This window comes from Nelumbo lutea, chromosome 7 (assembly GCF_056320005.1).
Source record: "Nelumbo lutea isolate HS-2025 chromosome 7, American lotus-T2T, whole genome shotgun sequence".
Lineage (NCBI taxonomy): Eukaryota > Viridiplantae > Streptophyta > Magnoliopsida > Proteales > Nelumbonaceae > Nelumbo > Nelumbo lutea.
The window spans coordinates 16,543,703-16,564,111 of NC_142690.1; the positions used below are offsets into that span (position 1 = coordinate 16,543,703).

The following is a 20,409-nucleotide window of genomic DNA, read 5'->3' on the forward strand; positions in this document are numbered from 1 at the left end:
AATTGGTTTCTCGTTTTAAGTCGGGTTATTTTTGTATAATTTTTTGTTTTGAGCTGGCTTTTGGGGTGGGTGAGGGACTTGGGCTTCCTCTTTTTGTGAGGGCCCGCTCATTTTACAATCTATCCTCTCTTGTTCTTTTGCATTTTATTAATAAATTAAATTTTATCTTATATTAAAAAAAAAGTAATCATTAATTCTTTTGAAATAAATAAAACAGAAGTTTTATTAAAGAAGAATATAAAACAAGAAGAAATATAGATAAAGACATCAAAGGAAGCAAAATAATATTAATTTTTAGGGAAAAGTATAGACAGGCTATTCACATTTCACGAGGTTGTACCTGCCAATTAATCAGGGCTATTCAAAAATTTCGCACTATTGGCATTATTCACACAAATTTGCTTCCCATAGAATTTGCCTAATTTTAAAGCCAAATCTTCATCTCTCTTCGTTTTGAGAGAGTCCTTGAAGTATGGTCTACTTTCATTGACTAGACCTGCAGTCAGACGTGGAGCCATGCTTATACTGAGCTATTTGTTCTTCTGCCCCAGACTGATCTCATATATTGGACTGGACCTGATAATATATGAGATCAGTCTGGGGAAGAATCTCTGCGTATTTTTCAAGTGTTGATGTTGGATCATGTTGCTTTCATTTCATGTCATGTTGCCCATCATCTGGGCCACTTTTTCTGATAGCCCTTTTATTTATACGGAAAAGTATGACAGGCTTAATGCAGATTTCTGATTTACACCACAAATCTATAAGAAGAATAAATAATTCTATAAATTGAGATGATCCTTCTACCCCCATTTCATAGCAAAAGTAGTCTCTCTGATCCCACAACTACAACCCAAATCCCCCCTTGCCCAAAGCAGTCTGCGGATCAGTATGTCCTTCCTCAGTATTATCACTGCTGAGCCAACAGTCCAACCGATCACCAGAACGAAATTGGTGGAGCAGTAGCCTAGCCATGGACCAAAGCCTATAAGGTGGTGGAACTGCAGGTTGCATGCAAGCCAGACAACAAGAAATCAGTCTTCCCTGAAATTGTCCACAATATTTGGCCCAGCAGAAGCTTTCAACATCATTACTTGCAAAGCATCTAGTGGTGAATTTATGACTGAAAAGGGAAGCTTACTTTCTTGGGAAAGCCCATCAGCTCTTTACATGGAGGTGAATCGATATGTTTAATATTTGTTTGTTTTTCATAACTTGATCATTTGTCCAAAACCTTGCAGCTGACACTTACGTTATTTGCAGGATATCATATGCGGAAAGCACAGGAATAGATGCGAGGAGCTGTGCGGCTTACTCTTGAAAGTAGAAGACCCATTAGAGTCCATGGCCTTGATCGATGCACTGCAACGACTATGCATTGATCACCATTTTGAAGAGGAGATCAGGACTGTGTTAAGTGTGTTGTATACAAGGTTTGGTTCAGATGTTTATCAGATTGGAACCGGCAGTCTGCATGACGTCTCTCTTTGCTTCAGATTATTTAGACAAGGTGGGTACTGTGTGCCTACAGGTAAGAATTATAATGCCGTTAGGCTAGCTCCTGTTCTTCCTGAACCAAATAATTAAAACTGTAGAATAGAACTATATTAAGCTCGACTAATTTCTGTTCAACAATATTGGAGCAGATGTGTTTGATAAGTTCAGGGACAACAGGGGTCGGTTTAAACCAGAACTAAATGAAGACACAAGGGGAATGCTGAGTTTATTTGAAGCTTCACACCTGGGAATATACGGTGAAGACATACTGGATGAAGCCAATGAGCTTGCTTACAAACACCTTTCTGCTTCAAGGTTGAACCTCAACCCACCTCTGGCGAGAGCCGTGGAAGATACCCTAAAGCACCCCTTTAACAAAAGCTTGGCTAGTTTCAAGGTCAAAAGCTATGTTAAGAATTTCTCAAGCTCATATTGGTGACACAATTCCTTACAAGAACTGTCCAAAGTGGAATTCAACCTTGTTCAATCTCTGCACCGCCAAGAAGTCGCTCAGGTTTCTCAGTAAGTGGCCGGTATAGTTTTAATTAGGTGCCGTTTTGCAAGTCTTTTGTAAAAGATTTTCCGGAAGATCTCATAGCCAAAAAAATTACTGGACTTTTTTTGAAGCCGATAGACAGTTTGGTTGGAGACACGTCTTTTCACACAAAAATGGGACAAAAAATGTTGAAAAACTCCATTTGATGTTTTCTGAAAATAGTTCAAAACTGGCTTTGAAATTTTTTGATAAATAGATATTTCCCCAGCCAAGCCAGAAAAGATGAAAACACGAATTACTAGTAGGCTTCCAAACAACCAACAGCCCTTGTTAAAAAACGCACCAGACTGGACCTTAGTTCTTTTATTTGTTTGTTTCAACAGTTAGATGTATTCTAATCCTATTATTTGCAATATTATTAGGTGGTGGAGAGATCTGGGTTTGTCAGACGAGTTGAAGTTTGCCAGAAATCAACCAGTTAAATGGTACATGTGGTCCATGGTGGTTCTCAGAGATCCGAGATTCTCAGAGCAAAGGATTGACCTAACAAAACCCACTGCACTTATCTACATAATCGATGATATTTTTGATGTTTATGGAACACTCGATGAACTTGTCATTTTCACAGAAGTAATCAACAAGTAAGAAATGCCCCCAACTAGCTATCATTTAATGATTTAATTTCACTATTTTAATGATAGTAAATAGGAAATATTATTAAAAGGTGAAAAAATGAATAATCATTTTTTTTCTTAAAGTTAAAAAAAAAATCCTAGTTAAGAAAAAATAAACAGGCTCTTAATCTAAATCAAGAAAACAAAAAAACAGAATACCTGCCACCAGCGTTGCAGAACAGTTCAACAACTCTCGAGTGATTTTTGAACACGTCATTGTGTTAATCAGGTAACGTTTGATATGATATTTTGTCTTTTCACCACACTGGCGTGTTAATCAGGTATCGCACGACATGTAAACTCAAAAAGGACACTCCACCCATACCCAACAATACGCGTGATCTGTTCCTTAAAATACCTTAGCTTACTCTTAAAAAAGGACACTGAATTGGTATTTCTTCCCTAACAATTTCGAACATCCTCACTGCATGCTGATCCAATGTCACTGGTCTTGATTGCCCGCCCTAGGCCTCTACCAAATCTCCCTTGATCGCCTCATTAATTTCAAATTGTGCACCAATTAAAGTCTTCTCTGGGTATTGATTTTTCTAGGCCAATTGCTCTTTTTTGCAGCATCTCCCGAATGTTGCAAAAAGTTACCAAAGAATTGACCGATCGACAGCGCAAGAGGGACTCTGACCCGTGCCTTTAACCTAATCCTGAAGGCTCAGTTTGGAAATTAAAGAGTATAAATGCGAATACATAAAATATAAGGTTTTGCATTCTGCATATTTGCATTTGTACTCCTTCCTCACATTCTTTGGATCACTTCCCTCTCATCAAAGTACCCCAGTAGTCATCACAAACAGTACTCTCTGTCTCCGATGATGGCCCTCACTACATTGACTCTAGTATGATGAATTTGACATGCAGATGGGAACTAGTTGCTGCTGAACCGCTTCCCAAGTACATGAGGAAGTGTTTTAAGGCACTTTATGGCATTACAAATGAAATATGCACCAAGGTCTTTAAAGAAACTGGGTGGAACCCTATCAACTCCCTGCAGAAGGCGGTAGGTAACATTTGACCTGGATCATGATCACTAATTTTACATTCTCTCTCTATTTCTCTCTCTCTCTATCTATCTATCTATCCATATATAATAATTCATACCTCCTCCTTTTGTTATTTTTAGATTAAATAAAAAACAAGTCAAAATTAAAACTTTTATGGGTCTTCATTGTCTATCACATTGTATCTCTTGTTTTTTCTTCTTTAATTAATGAAAAAGAGGTTGATAATAAAATACCCTCAAAAATCAAAATCAAAATTATATAGAACTATTTTGAAAACCATATTTTTTTTTTGGGTATAAAAGCTACCAAAGTAGATTTTACTTCGCTTTGGAGGAAAAATCCAAAATGTGGCTACTGTACAGCCTACATGTTAATATTGTATTGGATGCATGCAGTGGGCCAGTCTTTGCAATGCATTTCTTGTAGAGGCAAAATGGTTTTCTTCCAGGCAGCTGCCAAACGAGACAGACTACTTGAAGAATGGAATCGTTAGCTCTGGAGTGCATGTGGCGCTAATTCACATTTTCTTTCTATTGGGCCAAGGCATTACCAAAGAAAGTGTCGACTATCTGGACGCTGCTCCGGCCATTATCTCTTCCTCAGCATCCATTCTTCGTCTCTGGGATGACCTGGGAAGCGCTAAGGTACAGTTCTGTTTGATACTATCTGATCACCATTTCTTTGTTTTATACAAGTCATTAATGCACCAAAAGCAATGAATTGTGAGCTTATTCTTCAAAAGTGTTCTGAGCTCCTGTTGAGGTTGAATTGACCTTAATCAGGGATTGCGTCTGGTTTGGGTTAAGGTGATTAGGTGAACCCATTTTGTATATATATATATAAATATAGACGAAACCTGATTAAGTGTCAGGATTTGGGCTTGGCTTTATACTGTTTAGGACTTCAAATTTTGGCAGAAGCTAAGCTCGAGAGCAGCCCATAACATGCCTACTTATGACCATATTAAAAAAATATGAGATGCTTGGTACAATTTTGTTTAAACGGAGATTGAGTTTCATTGATATATTAATTGCCTGACTAAAGGCTAAACTTAATCAATAAAATGGCAGGATGAGAACCAAGAAGGATACGATGGATCATACATAGAGTGCTACATGAAGAATCACCAAGGAATTTCAATTGAAGGCGCAAGAAATCATGTCCTTGGCATGATTTCAGACTCATGGAAACAGCTTAACCAAGAATGCCTCTCACCAAACCCCTTCTCACCAACATTTATAGAGGCAATACATAATTTTGCAAAGATGGTATCTGTGATGTATGATTATGATGACGATCGACGCCTTCCAGTCCTTGAGGAATATATTAACTCATTGCTTTTTGAAAATATTCCTCTGCGAGGGTGATACCAATTCTGTTGTACTTCAGAAACCAAATCGCAAGCTGCAACAACCTTATACATTTGCCTCATTAATTAATCCAGCATATGCTACGTACGCTTATTAGGGTTTTCTAGGTGTCAGAGGTTGTTCAACCTTGTATACTTCGTTACGATTTCCTTTTATGGACTTCTTTTCCTCCATCTTCCATAAACATAGGCTAAGGGCCGGAATCACGTAAATCTATGTATGTTCAATTTTTCTCGTCTTTTTTTGTTTCTTAATATCTATGTTTTGCCTTATTTTCTTGTGTCATTTAAATATATGTTTCTGGGTTTTGTGTAACAATGGGATACGACATAATGGATGCATATATAGATTTTTGCTTGATGTTAATTGGAGAGTCCATGGGTGACACCTATTGTAGTCTAAAATCGGGCGACAAATGAAAGAAGAGAGAAATCTAGTTGAGGAGGCTTGGTGAGCTGAACTGCTTCCCAAGGCACTTTGTAAGAAAGGAAGAGAGTCTCGAGGTGTGTCTCTGAGGAGATTTCTTAGGTAGGTAATAGGTCCGCAAGGAAAGCAAAATGACAAGGTGAGGGTAAGAAGAGTGCTATATGTGTATACCATTTTATGGGGTTGCCTAACCTATAACCTATTTATATTTATAGAAGAGGCTTCATGCCGAGGAGATTTAATCCTATTAGTAGACGATTGCTGAGCCAGGCCTGAGCTTCTTAGTTCTTAGTGATGTCCTTGTTAGCATCTGGCCATCTGGGTATGCCACCGACATATGGTGAACAGGTCGATCGGATCAATAGGTTGGACCAGCTTGGGTTATCAATGGCTTTCTAGAGCATTTTGTTCAGTGACACGTGGGGGCTTGAGTGTGGACCACGTAGATGGATCTTATCACTTGCACCAACTTTCCGGATTGAGACAGGTGTCTTGTTGCTCCTGTCAACATCATTAAAGAAAATTATGGAAAAGTACCGATAAGCCAAATATACATTTCTGAATTCCATTGCATCCAAAATGTCAAAAACCTATGCTTTATACATCAATACCCACCCGTGAATTGACATGGATTCCAAGGGACATCCATCACAACTATACTTTGGGCCTAAAAATCCTAACCCTGTGTTGAACCATCATTTTCCCAGAAAATTAACTTAAGTTAATTGTTGGAGTAGTAGGTCAAGCTCGAATTCCCCTTATTCCCCTCTCTTTTGCTTGAAATCTCATCTATAGAAAATGAGAGATGGTGACTTGTGGGGGGAGAGAGAACTTAATGGAAAAGAAGAGAATGAAGAGAGAGAGTGCTGAAATGACAAATTGGGAGTGATAAAAAGGAGAGAAGAGAGAGTAAAAAAAAAATACAGAATTGAAGTAATGGAGCAAGGAGAAGCAAGATAAGATGGACCGATTTATTATATATATAGATAGATAAATAGATAAATAGATCTCACATTATAAGCCAAGCAGATATCGAAACTAAATTTAACCCCTCATTCGAAAATAATTATCCCCATAACCCATGAAATGTTAATTCAAATCTGCCTCCCACCGCCTTGCGCCCCAAAAACGTCCCACACAATGGGAGGCCGCCAGCTGTCCTCCCACACACTCTCCCCTCAGCGCGTGTGGAGTTAACGGAATGGCCGTTAGTTCCCAATCAGCGCCCAGAACCAAACTCTCGACTTGGACCAGTGCAACCTTGCACTCCTCCGATCCTATCATCTCTAGTGCCGATGACCGTTCCGGCAGATACATCGTAGGTGCGAACTCGTCTCTCTCTCTCATCTCCCTCTCACATCCTTTATTTTTTAATTTATTTTTTTCAATACAAAAAACAGGAAGAAGGATCACCGGCCGGCGACCACCCGACCATTATACAGGTGCGTTTTCTCCTCTTCTTTCTCAGTTTTTTTTTATTTGCATTTCCCCAACCTGTTCTATGTATTTCCCCAACCCATAAAGCAGAGAATGAAAATCTAGTCTCTTCTTCTCTTCCTGATTCCCCTCATGGTTTCCTTCTTTCTCTTCGACAACGGAGTTTCCGCCATGCTACTCGGCGACTGACAACCCATTGAAGATGTGAATGGCCCACATGTCCAAGAGATTTGGCAGTTTACCGTCGCTAAGTACCACAAGGATGCCAAAACCAACCTCCAGTTTAACGCAAATCTTTGGACTTTGGACTCTCTACTCTAAAGAGTGAAAATATCATGTCTTCTTTATTAAAAAAAAGTTAAGGAAATGAAAGCTACCATTTTCATGTTTTATATGATGAGTAAGAAGAAAAAATCGGCAACATATATCAGTGTAACAGTTTGGAGAAAATGCAAATGTAAAAACAAAAAAAAAAAAATAGAGTAGATGGAAGAGAGCAAAAAACGCACACCTATATACTGTTGCTGGTGGTTGCCGGAGATGGTCGGTGGTGGGTGAAACCTCTCCTTTGTTCTGAATCGAAAAAAAAAAGTAAATTATAAGAGAGAGATGAGATGAGAGGGACGGATTCATACCTTCGGTGTTTCTGCCGCAATGGTCATCGGCACCGGAGACGATCGGATCGGAGTAGTGCAAGGTTGCACAGGTCCAGGTCGAGAGTTTGGTTTTGGGGCTGCTTCAGAACTAACGGCCGTTCCGTTAACTCTACAGGCGCTGAGGGGAGTGTGTGTGGAAGGACAGCTGGCAGCCTCCCATTGTGTGGAACGTTTTTGGGGCGCCAGGCGGTGGGGGCCAGATATGAACTCATGAAATGTATGGATCAAATTATTCAGTTAATTCCGTACAACATGTGATGTCATATGAATAACTAACCAATGATCTCAGCATGGATAGAGCCCCTACAAAGCTAGATATTTTCATTGTCCTATGTATTTCTCGTGGTTGACATGAGTTTGCTTGTCAGCATTACAATGTGAAAAATATATCTTTAACTTACCAAAAATTAAAAAACATTTTTCCCATGTACGTTCACATCAAAAGAAAAGTGTTTGAACCTTAAGAGTCATTTAAGGTAGATGGAGGATGTATGTGTATCTGTCATTTGACATGAACATACATAACACAATATTAGGGGGCTCCGATCTAACGAGGAATTGTTTTAACATCCTTTCCCACCATTCTCTTTTCATCATTCATGGGAGATATTTTCCCTATACGGCGGTAGTGTTCCGTGGGTATGGATGTAGGATTTATTATTCTGTTTATAAAGATAATCTTGACTGTTGGTCCAACAGCGTATGCTGTTGAGAACGTTTCTTCGATTGGACATGTTTATCTAAATGCAGATTTATAAATATTCAAAATGTTAAAGACTGTTTCTAAGAAGGTCCAATCCGACTAAATCGACTAATTTAGACCGATCTAATTCGAGTCGGTTGGGTTTTATCAGTATCGGTCGGTTTCGGATTGTACAAATTCATAAATCGATAGTTTGGACCGGTTTCGATTTTTTTGTGTAAAAACCAAAATTGACCCAAACTGAACCGATTATAAAATATATATTTCAGTTTTAAATATATTTCCAGAAAACTAGGTTGCCATGGGGGCATGGATGAACTTAGAGTTGAAACCAACCCAAACCAATCCAATCCGACTCAAACCGACCAAGTCGATTTTGCTTAACACTGAATCAATTTCGATTTCCATCTTAAATAACCCGATCGGGTTAAATCGATTGAAAAAACCACAGTAAACCAACCCAACCCAACCCGTAAACAGCCGTAATATACATCAAAGCTCGCCTATGAATTACTAACACCTAACCCCAAAAGTACTCTGGGCTTACAAATTCAGACCCTGAGCTGGCTGAACCGTCATTTTCCCTTTATAAAAGGTTAACATCGCTCATCTCTGTATTTTAGTACGGATCATCTGCTGTATGTAATTCCAACAACCTACCAACAAAATGCCATACACCACATTTCACGCATATACATGGTGGGCCCTACCGTTCTAATCACATGATGGTTAGAACGTGTATTGTTGGGAGAAGACCCCAACTCTTTTTTTAAGCCCTCCGAAAGGCCATATCCGTAAAGTTAACACGTTTTTAATGGCAGATGTTATTTGAATAATTTCATGGTATTTGACAATTAAAACAAGCTATAGGCCTTTTATTTGAAGGGGATAATTTCCTTTTGGTATAGGAATCGGTCGACGCAATTAATGCATAGGGTTAAATTTAAATATGGTAGGCCGATGCATGTTATGATGATACTAAAAGGAAAATTTGTAGGGGATCCATTAAAATGATCTTATTTCTTATGTATATATATGAAAAAACTGAAGACTGTGGAGAATTCTAGGGCTTAATTTTGAAGTAAGAAGATGAGTTTGGTGGTAATTAATTAGTAGGGGAAGATAGAAACAAATTTTTAGAAATTATACAATTACAATAAAAATTTTTATAAAATTATATTTCTGAATATTAAAGATAATTTAATACATTTTAAAAATTTATTGTGTGGTTGATACTCAATATATCATTTTTATTATTTCTATCGTCAAATTAAACATGGGGTGGACGGGGATAGTGTTTTCAAAATTGGATCAAACCAGATGCTTAGACCTGAAAAATTGGGAACCAAACACCGTTTCACCTCAAAACCGCTTTGTGTCCAAAATCTGTTTATTTGGTTAGCGAACCGCTAACCTGGGCAGTCGAACCGTCAACCCAGACAGCAGTTTTTGGCATTTTTTTGTTTTTCTAATTTTTTATTTTTTTGTCAGAGCGGGTCATCCATTCGGACCGAACAATCGGACTGTTCGACCCCAGAACTGTTCCCTATCCAGTCCAATTTTAAAAACTTTGGACGGGGAGTGGGTGCCTTGCCTTAAGCTTGGCTTGGTTGCGGCATGGCCTGCCCTAAGGTCTGGCCCAAGGATTAGCCTGACCCACGACATAGCACGAGGCTATGTGAGCTCGGGTCGTGGGTTGTGCCGAACCGATCCCCCAAATTATCCTAGAGGAGGGAGACACAGCCCAGGGCGCCTTGTGGGCCATCACGACACGACTCGCACTTTGTGCGGGCCATATGCAGGTCGTGTCATGTCGACCCAACATGACCCAATTTACACATTTACTTGAACCCGCCCAATACTAGGGATGGGGCAGGGAAATTCGAGAATTCTCCATCCTTGATGAGGAGTGGGGTGTCTTGCCCCTAAACTCGCCCGACATTGAGGAGTGGTTACCTTGCCCTGAACCCGCATGAGACTAAGGACGAGGCGAGGATGGGGTAGAGTGTCTTGACTATGGGGCAGGGAAAGGGATGGAATGCCCTACCAAACCCACCCCGTTGTCATTTCTATATAATTGTTTATTATTAGTGTAATTAATAAAAACATTAGTTTTATAATTATTTGTATTTATTTAAATTAATTAAAATTTCATTTAAAATAATAAAAAGAATAAAAAATATTAAAATTACTACAAATAATTAATAAATTTAAAATTAAAAAAAAATATTTATTTATATTCAATTCACAATAATTATTTTTTATAAATCAATATTAAATGAAAAATAAAATTATTAAATCTTGTAGATTTTCCCGTGCATCACATAGGTCCCTACTAATAAGGAAGGTATATAAAAAGGAATAAAATAGAAGCTCAATAAATAGAAAAAGAAAAAAACTCCACTAATTTTTCTCTTGAACAATACATTTTTAAATAGAAGCTCGTGTATCACACAAGTCTTCATATCAATGCTTCAACTTGTGATTTTCTTCGGATCTAGTCATAACCAATTATTCTTCTTTTCATTCTTCCAGACTCCCTTTTCGCTATTTACTATTCTTATACTCTTTTAACCATGAAACTTCCAGTTCATTTTGCATTGAAGCATGTAGTAGGTATATAGTTGCTGAGTCTGGATCTGCTCACAATACCCTTAGCACGGGACCCTACAGCCTTCATTGGAAACATGGATGACCCTACCAGTATACTGTGACTTGCAGATCCGTATTAATAATTGCTACACTATGGCACATCGGCATCTTCCATCACATACTGGCATGGGTTGGAAGCAACGTTTTCTGACAAAATGGAGTTTTTTTTTTTTTCTTAATTTGGAATTGTTGCTGTCAGGCAGGACAACAACTTTTTCTGTTAGGTGCAGAACACGTTTTTTGCATTGTTATCCTTTAACCAGTGCAACATCACTGCCCTATTGGCAGCAACGAGATGTAGTTCCAACAAACGTCAAATTTGACATTACTCAAAGCCATGCCTTCCCGAATTCCAAGGCATATTTTGGAGAACCGTTTTATATAGAAAAACTGTTCTAAACAAATGGTTGTTTCCTGAAGCACTGTTTTTTCTGATGTGGTGCCATTTTCTGGAGCAACAACAATGATGCCAAACAGACGTATGGTGACTTTAAAGAAGTAGCTAGGGCCAATTTGAACTAGTACAATACTCCTATACTCACATTAGAACAAAACAATAAATCTGTACTAGCATAAAGCAGATACTTGCACTTTGGTTTAGTTATAAAATTAAGGGAAAATTTCCAATTAGTACCCTATACTTTGGGCCTAGTGCCACTTTGGTCCCCGAACATTAAAACACGATAATTCAGTCTCCGAACTTTCAAAATGTGTCAATCTAGTACATGTCATTAACCGGCCCATTAATCAGCTGTTAAGTGACATATGAAAAGACACAAATACCCTTCAAGTGTCATCTAATTTTCTTTATCAACTATCCATTTGTTGATAAAAAATGAACAGTCTCAAATCCTTGCTTTTCTATTCAAGAAAGTTGGGATTACATCTCAATTGGCATTATGGTGATCCCAACTTTCTTGAATAGAAGAGGCAATGATTTGGGACTGTTCATTTTTTGTCAACATTTGGATGGTAGATAAAGAGAATTAGATGACACTTAAAGGGTATTTTTGTCTTTTCAAATGACACTTAACAACCGGTTAATGGGCTGGTTAATGGCAGGTACTAGATTGGCACATTTTGAAAGTTTGGGTACTAAATTATCACGTTTTAAGGTTGGGAACCAAAGTGGCACTAGACCCAAAGTACAGGGTATTAATATGAAATTTTCTCTAAAATTAAATATCATTATAAAGAGTGAATGCATATATCCCTTTTTCTTATATATGTATCCCTACCTTATTGGTGCTTGTATCCTTCATTACGATTTTCTTTAGTGGACTTCTGCTCCATCGCCTATAAACATAGGCCAATGGCCGAATCACATAAATCTGTGTGTTCAATTTTTCTTCTCTTTTTACATTTTTAATTATCAATGTTTTGCCTTGTTTTCTTGTGTCATTCAAATCTATGTTTCTGAGCTTTGTGTAACAATGGCACACAACATAATGGACACACATATTTTTACTTGATATTTATGATCTAAAATATAGTTATAGTTGATTGTCTATCTTGCTCAATATTTGGCTTGAATTTGTTGTGTGTGGGAGAAAAGAGGAGGGTTTTGGGGCACTGAGGATTTTTAGGTTTTCTTGTTAGTTGGAGAGTCTAAAATAATAAAAAAAGAGAATAATGAGATAGGATTTTAATACGCTTGACTAGTATTGGCATGAACAAAACTAATACAATTGTAAAATCACGGTCTTGGCTTCATCTTGGAGAACACCATCTTACCATTATCTCAAAGGATATGAATCATGTCGGAGACATATAAATCCACCTCAGACTTCTTTGCTCAATTCGTACATTTGAGCCGACCTTTGACCTCTGAGGAGATCTCCTTGCCGAGACGAGCTCCTACCCAAGAGGGCTCCTTCCTAGCATGACTTTTGAAAGAATGACCATTCTCTCCTCTTCCCTTGGGAATGAAATCCCATTCCAACTTATTTTAATTCACATTCCAATTCCTATATAAATCAAATAGACAATGGAAATAAATCATTCTAATTCTGATTCCAATTTCAAAGGATTGAGAATTATATATATGATACCCTTAAAAATATTTTTGTATTTTTTATCATACACAGAGTAAATACTTCTCTATTAAATATCAGTCATGATTCAACCAGGGTATCATATCAAAGAATAGATGGAAAGACCTTTATGCTGTTGGATGGGCCATATGGAAGTAAACATAATAAGTCAAACCCATTTCCCAGTTGATCTTCATACATATTCTACCCTAAGTTTACCACTTCAAATTCTAGTAGAAAAGTCCACCAACTAGTCAGTTTTCATATAATAGAACTTAAGAATTGATTCAACGTTGAAATTACCAAGGACCTTCAATGTTAAAATCTAAGATAGTGTGATCTCGAAGGAATTTGTTTTGACTACAAAGAGCCAAAAAGATTTGGTCTGAGTGCCTAAATTTAGCAAGGCACCACTATCATTACCATTCCTAGAATGCACTGTGTTTGACTAGATCATGTCGTTCTACTACGTCCAAAGTATCAGTTTTGCAACGAATGATAGAAAAAAATAAAAATAAAAACAGAAAATCGTGATCAACTAATAAAAAAACAGAAAATCGTAAAGGAACAAGGTTTCCCATTTGAACAACGTTTCTCCCTTTATTTAAGATCGCCATCTATTCCCAAACCCAATGTGGGCGGCAGTCTATTTAAAACCGCTATCACTATAGTGGCGGTCATTAAGACCGCTGGGTCTAAACTCTAAACCATGGCTTAGTGGATTGTCTAGATTTTTATGCATGCATGCCTTATTGGTATATGAGAAGGGTATTCATTTTGAAGCTTTCGAAATTTAATTTGCTACTTAAATTCTCAATCACCCATTGATTGAAGTTGAGAATATAATATTTATATACTATGGAAAGAAATATTTACAAGATACAGAAGATATCAGAGAGTATCAATTCTCTTGTATCATACAAGAATGCTGGAACTTTACTTACTCAGCAAGTATTTTACTTAGGTAAACATACTTATTAAATAAATAAAAATAAATGGTTTCTCGTAAGATTATATTAGAGAATATTTTAGTAAAATCTTTCCATGTATATTGGAGATTGTATGGTGACCAAATCGATATGATAGAGGACCGAATTCTATCAAACATCCCACCTTAAGTTGAATTAGGAGTGAGAACATTCTACTTGCATCTAAGTTCAACAAAACGGTGGAGGAACTCAGACCTTTAGTCATGACATCAGAAACTTCTACATCTTTGGGTAAAATGAACTTGTGAAAGAACTGGGCGTCGTGATCTTTTCCAACCCATCCCAGAACTTCCGACAACTTATAGCCACTGACAAGTATAATCCGTGGCTATAAATAACTTTCTAGCCACTGACAAGATGACCGTAGTTAAAGGTCAACTTTCAGCTACGGAAATTATATGTTTGTGGAAATAACTACGGCTTTTTGTGTCTGTGGCTACATCGCAGTAGTTATGAATCCATTTTCTTGTAGTGTGGGCATAAAATATGTCCAATGTTGTCACACCATAACATAGGAGCAAATGATAAAAAGGAAAACCAAGCAAATGATCTTAGCAATGGTACTTGCAAGTGGCAACATTTCCACACTCTGCCTCTACACTAGAAAGGGGGACAGGACATAAGGTTGCTTCTTGAGGCTCTAGGAGATAAGATTGAACTTCCCAAAGCTTTCTTAGTGAAGGCGTTTAAGGGAAGTTTATGTGATTAAAGTTGTAGTGGAGGGAATAGATATCCTATTAACACGTCCTAATTGTGGTCTCAGGTGGACTGTTGTGGATTTTAAGCAGGGGATGTTGGATGAAGATCAAAGGTTGGTTGTGGGCTGCCGAATGACATTTGAGCAGGTGATTGTGGTGGGGGCCCTAGACTGGATGAGGGCATCTAGTAAACAAAGGTTTAGGGCAGTCTGTGGAGAAGCTCGTCTTGGTCATGTTTTCCATGGAGGAGACGGTAGCTCAGATGAGTCCTGATGTAGGGTGATTTGGCCTGACCAGGTAATAGGGGGATACGTGGATACGACCTAACTAGTGGGACAACAGCTCAGCCTGACACGTCAAGTCCGCAATGGATCGAGCTCAGATAACCAAACCACCTCGGGACAAGTCTACCTCGATGCAAGGTCACATCAGGACCACCTCGGTCCCAAGGCACTTCGGCATTCATATCAGGTCGGATCTAAAGAGCACGAGCTCAGACAATGCTGACCGACCACTACATGGCAACCCCGAGGATCTCGTCACCATACTCCGCGTCTTATGGGATCGTACCTTGTAACGACTAATATTATCTACCTACTCCCTTATTCAGGAGGAAATGGTCAGCCTTACCGGTTGGTAGCGTTATCCCCAAATTAACACGGAAACGGATCCTGTCGCAGCGATAATCTTGGAACTACTCCACGGAACCCGCAGGGACTCCAGTATATAAACGCTCCACCCCCTGGGGGTGAGGGTATGCGTAATCTCTGCTCTCTAGCCCTCTTACAATCTAAGATCATTTTCACTTCGCAACCAAGTGCTAACTTAAGCATCGGAGCAACCTCGCCGTGTAAACCACCCCAGGTTCTCTGGTTCATCTCTTACAAATTTATCAAGCCCGTCGTTGCTGGTAGCCAGATCACCTCCAGCAAGGAGCAGCCAGATTGTGCCTCATCATTTGGCATCGTATGTGGGAACCGCTACTAAAAGCCCTTCTTTCCACTCAAAAATCTCAAGCACAAAATCCATGGCATCCTCTTGCAATGCCAGGCAGAATGGTGAAATGAACGTCTCCGGGGGGCAGCCTCAGGTCCCGGCCGTGTGCACCGGTCAGTTCACCGTGCCTCTCACTGCAGATGGGGTGCCAACATTGAACATACCTCGAGTCATAGCTCCAATAAATGCCCCATTCCCTCATATGGTGGGTGTAACCATCACTGAACCCTCTGTGGTTCCCCCTGTAGTCAAACAGAGCCAACTGGATGACCTGGTACACTGCGTGCGGGCTATTCAAGCCCAAATGCAACAGGTCCAATAGTTTCAACATTACCAATAGCAGTTCCCGCCGCTGCAGCAGAATCAATAGCCAGCTCCACCTCAGTGTCCGATCACACCACAGAACAAGTCTCGCCGTCAGAACAATCATCCTCCTCTCCGGGGAGAAATTTCCCAGGTCTCGTCCCACAGCAGGAGGGAAAGGCAAGTTGCTCCCCCCGCCTCGCAGCAAGTGAACAGGTCGGGAGATACTCGGCCCATAGAGACCACGGTCACAACACCAAAAATTGTAGAAACCTCCGCGATGAGATAGAAGAATTCATCCGTCATGGATACTTAAAAAATTTTGTACAAAAAGACAATAAGAACCAAACAGATGGCAGGGGGAGCAAAGGAGAAATGCTCCTGAGTCCAGCAGCAGGCATAATGAGCAGCCACAAAGACAGTTGCCCCAAGAGAAACCGATCCACGGAATGATCAACATGATTACCGGCGGATCCATAGTCGCGGGCTGCACCTCAGCACCAGGGAAGGCCTCGGTTCGCGAGTTGGAACAAGAAGAACATAATCCACCAAAGCAACCTAGGCTCGAAGACCCAATATTCTTCATAGAAGATGATGCATGCAGGGTCTAGTACCCCCTTGACGATGCACTAGTTATAAAGATAAGGGTCAACGACTTCGAGGTGAAGCCTGTCCTAGTCGATTCCGACAGTTCAGCGGACATTCTATTTAAAGACGTGTTCGACAAGCTCCAGCTCAAGGAAGGCGATCTCAAGCCAACAAGTATTCCTCTGGTAGGCTTCAGCGGAGAAGAAGTCAAGCCCCTAGGGTGAATTTCAATACCTATAGAGGTTGGCACCTGGCCTAGTATATCGAGATTCAAGCACACTTTCCTGGTAGTCGCAACTCCCTCCCCATACAACGCCATAATAGGCCGGCCTATCACCCACGCGCTTCGCACAGTGGTATCCACCTACTCGGCTATGAAGTTCCCCACAAACTTCGGAGTTGGGGTAGTGCGAGGTGACCAACTTGAGTCCCGCAAATGCTATGTTGCCACCCTTAGAGGGAAAGCCAAGCTAGTGGGTGACATCGAGCTAGAGCGACCGACAGGATACACTGAGGATAGTAGATGAGGAGGTCGGGAAACTCACAAGTTAGTGGGTCCCGCAAATGCTTCGATCACAGCTGATAAGTTTTTTAATTGAGAATTTAGATATATTCGCATGGTCTACAGCAGAAATGCCCTGTATAGATGCAAAGATAATAACACACAAGTTAAATACTGAACCTGTAGTCAAGCCCGTTAAACAAAAGAAATGCAACCTCGCCCCGGAGCGTTGGAGGATAGTAGATGAGGAGGTTGGGAAACTCTTTGCAGCCGATTTCATCAGGGAGGTCCATTACCCGAGGTGGGTGGCCAACCCAGTTTTGGTGAAAAAGGCCAGCAGTAAATGGCGCATCTGCGTAGATTATACCGACTTGAATCGAGCTTGCCCGAAAGATTGTTTCCCACTCTCTAAGATCGACCGTCTAGTGGATGCGACCTCAGGGCACGAGTTGCTGAGCTTCTTGCATGCTTATTCAGGATACAACCAGATCCGGATGGACCCTGTCGACGAAGAAAAAACAACATTCATAACTGAACTAGGACTATACTGTTACAAGGTCATGCCCTTTGGGCTAAAGAATGCCGAGGCGACCTTCCAAAGGCTTGTAAACAGACTGTTTGAGCCGTTGATCGGCAATAAAGTTGAATGCTATGTAGACGATATGGTCGTTAAGACCCAGCTTTCAAACTATTTAATAAGTGACTTACAATGTGTTTTTGAAATTCTGTGTAAGTACATTATGAAGCTAAACCCTAACAAGTGTGTCTTCGGTGTCACCTCGGGTAAGTTCCTAGGTTACATAGTTAACCGACGTGGCATCGAAGCCAACTCCCAAAAAAATAAAGGCCATCCTAGATATGAGGCCACCTCATAAATTGAAGGAGGTTCAAAGGCTGAACGGTCGTATAGCCGCTCTAAGCCGCTTCATGTCCAAGTCAGCAGATCGCTGCTTGCCTTTTTTCAAGGCAATTAAAAAAAGTAAGGATTTTGAATGGACCAAAGAATGCCAGTTCACCATTGATGAGCTGAAAAAGTACTTAGCCAGCATCCCGGTTTTGACCCGACCCGAGGAGGGAGATGTTTTGAAGCTATACCTCTCCGTGAGTGATGAGGTGGTCAGCTCAATACTGATAAAGGAAGTAGATCGAGTCCAACGACCTATCTACTATGTTAGTAAAGTTTTATGGGACGCAAAAACAAGGTACCCAGAGATCGAGAAACTAGCGTACACACTGGTCATCGTAGATCGGAAGCTTCATCCATACTTCCAAGTCCGCACAGTCGTCGTCCTCACCAACAAACCTCTGAGGCAAATCTTACTCAAGCCCAAGGTATTTGACAGACTGACAAAGTGGGCCATCAAAATCAGCGAGTACGACATCCGGTACGAGCTTCAGACAGCGATTAAGGCCCAATCCTTGGCCGACTTCATTGCAGAGTGCACCTTCAGCATCGCAGTCCTTGAACCGATTGAGCTCGGGCACAGAGAGGAAGCTTCAACCAGTGCGGCACCGGTCCCGGTTAGAGCAAGGCCAACCTGGGACGAGGAGCCCTGGATCCTCCATGTGGATGGCTCATCCAATCAACAAGGAAGCGGAGCCGGCATTATTCTGTACGGGCCAAGCAGGGTGAAGCTGGAGTACGCACTTCAGTTCGAGTTCGTGGCATCTAATAACGAAGCAGAGTACGAAGCACTGATAGCCGGGCTCACTCTAGTGAACGAGGTGCAAGCGAAACACATCATCATCTGCAGCGACTCCCAACTCGTAGTCAACCAGGTCACCGGCGATTACGAAGTTCGCGACCCCACCATGGCTGCTTATCTAGCCAAGGTCAGGGAAGTTCTATGCAACTTCCAATCATACTTCATCAAGCAGATACCAAGGTTCGAGAACGCTGATGCCGATGCCTTATCCCGGTTAGCCACCACGAGCATCAATACCATGAGGATCGTGTACATAGAGAACCTACCTCATCCCAGCATTCTCGGGGGGGGGGGGGGGGGGGGGGCAGAAGAGGTCGCTCCTGTTACACAAACCGAGCCGAGCTGGATTGACCCACTCGCAAGCTACCTGCTTCACGGAACCCTCCCTGTAGATTGCAATGCGTCCAGAAGGGTAGAGCAACAGGTAGCCAAGTACGTCATGATAGACAAACGGCTGTACCGGAGATCCTACACGCTCCCCTACTTGCGCTGCTTGCGACCCTCAGAGGCTGAGCTCATTCTCTCTGACACTCATGAAGGCCTGTGTGGCGAACACTTGGGGGAAGTCACAAACAGAGCTATACTCCGTGGATTAAAAGCTCTTTTAGCCCGAGCTAAGGGACTATGGGTAGACAAGCTGCCCAGCGTACTATGGGTTTACCGAACCACTGTCAAGACTGCCACATGTGAAGCCCCCTTCAACCTCACCTATGGCACGGAAGCGGTAATCCTAGCCGAGATCGAGATACCTACATTACGCCTGGAGGCATACGATGAAGAAGCAAACGATGACGAGCTCCGTACCAACCTCGACCTGGTAGAGGAAGTACGGGACCTTGCATATATCCGAACCGCAGCCTACCATCAGAGAGTGGCTCGGTACTATAACGCCCGGATCAAGAAGCGACACTTCTATGTTGGAGACCTAATCCTTCGGAAAGTTATGGCACCTGAGCCCGGTGTAGGTAATCTCGAACCAAACTGGGAAGGTCCCTATCGAGTGAAGCGGGTACTCAAGGAAGGTATGTACGAGCTCGAAACCTTAGAAGGGAAACAGGTACCTCGAGCTTGGAACATTAGCAATTTAAGGCGATACTACCTGTGATCGTCGAATTGGTGAGCGGATTGCGAGTCACTCCCAGAAGTCTAAGGACTAAAATGCTGAGATAATAGAAGAGCTTGGCATCCTATAAGTCCAGTCGCCTCTTCAGAATGGGCGGATAAGTCCCAGTCGCCTCTTCGACATGGGCAGACAAGTCCTAGTCGCCTCTTCGGCATAGGCAGATAAGTCCTAGTCACCTCTTTGGCATAGGCAAATTACCTCTAAAGCCTAAGGCGTAGACAGCTTGGGTATGAACCCTACGATGTCTAACCCACTTCGGCGCATAACAACAGGTTGGACCTGTAAGGGACAAACGGCATTTAAATGAGTAGCATGTGCGCAAAACAGGTCGGGTATATACCCAGTAGTGTCGCTCACCTCGGCGTAAACTATGTAAAATTACCCCTACTAAGTAGACAGTTCAGGGTAACAAACACTTAGAAAAATTTTTTACTTTGGTTATCCTTACTTGTTGTCCAGGTCGGTAGCTCGACAATTTGGGTAACCTATACACTTGTTGCCCAAATCGGGAGTTATCTATACTTAGAATATTTTTACACAAGGA

General features: G+C 41.0%; 1 protein-coding gene and 2 long non-coding RNA genes across 4 annotated transcripts; 2 read left to right on the forward strand and 1 right to left on the reverse strand.

The window, feature by feature from the left end:
• Positions 1-762: 762 nt before the first annotated feature.
• LOC148845347 (uncharacterized) lies at positions 763-7,753 on the reverse strand. Of its 2 annotated transcripts, XR_016101886.1 has the most exons (3): positions 7,552-7,753; positions 7,428-7,489; positions 763-1,525 (listed from the first exon to the last, which is right to left on the reverse strand). It is a non-coding gene; the product is annotated as an uncharacterized LOC148845347 (long non-coding RNA). The 2 variants fall into 2 exon arrangements; XR_016101884.1 differs by having other exon boundaries at positions 7,428-7,753.
• LOC148845348 ((3S,6E)-nerolidol synthase 1-like) lies at positions 1,045-5,419 on the forward strand. The gene is given in 7 exon segments (XM_088953379.1): positions 1,045-1,176; positions 1,264-1,531; positions 1,647-2,019; positions 2,416-2,634; positions 3,541-3,679; positions 4,079-4,327; positions 4,754-5,419. Coding segments are annotated over 7 exon segments (1,602 nt in total). The 5' UTR covers positions 1,045-1,119; the 3' UTR covers positions 5,051-5,419.
• LOC148845349 (uncharacterized) lies at positions 5,817-7,308 on the forward strand. Its single transcript, XR_016101887.1, has 2 exons — positions 5,817-6,801; positions 6,880-7,308. It is a non-coding gene; the product is annotated as an uncharacterized LOC148845349 (long non-coding RNA).
• Positions 7,754-20,409: the final 12,656 nt, after the last annotated feature.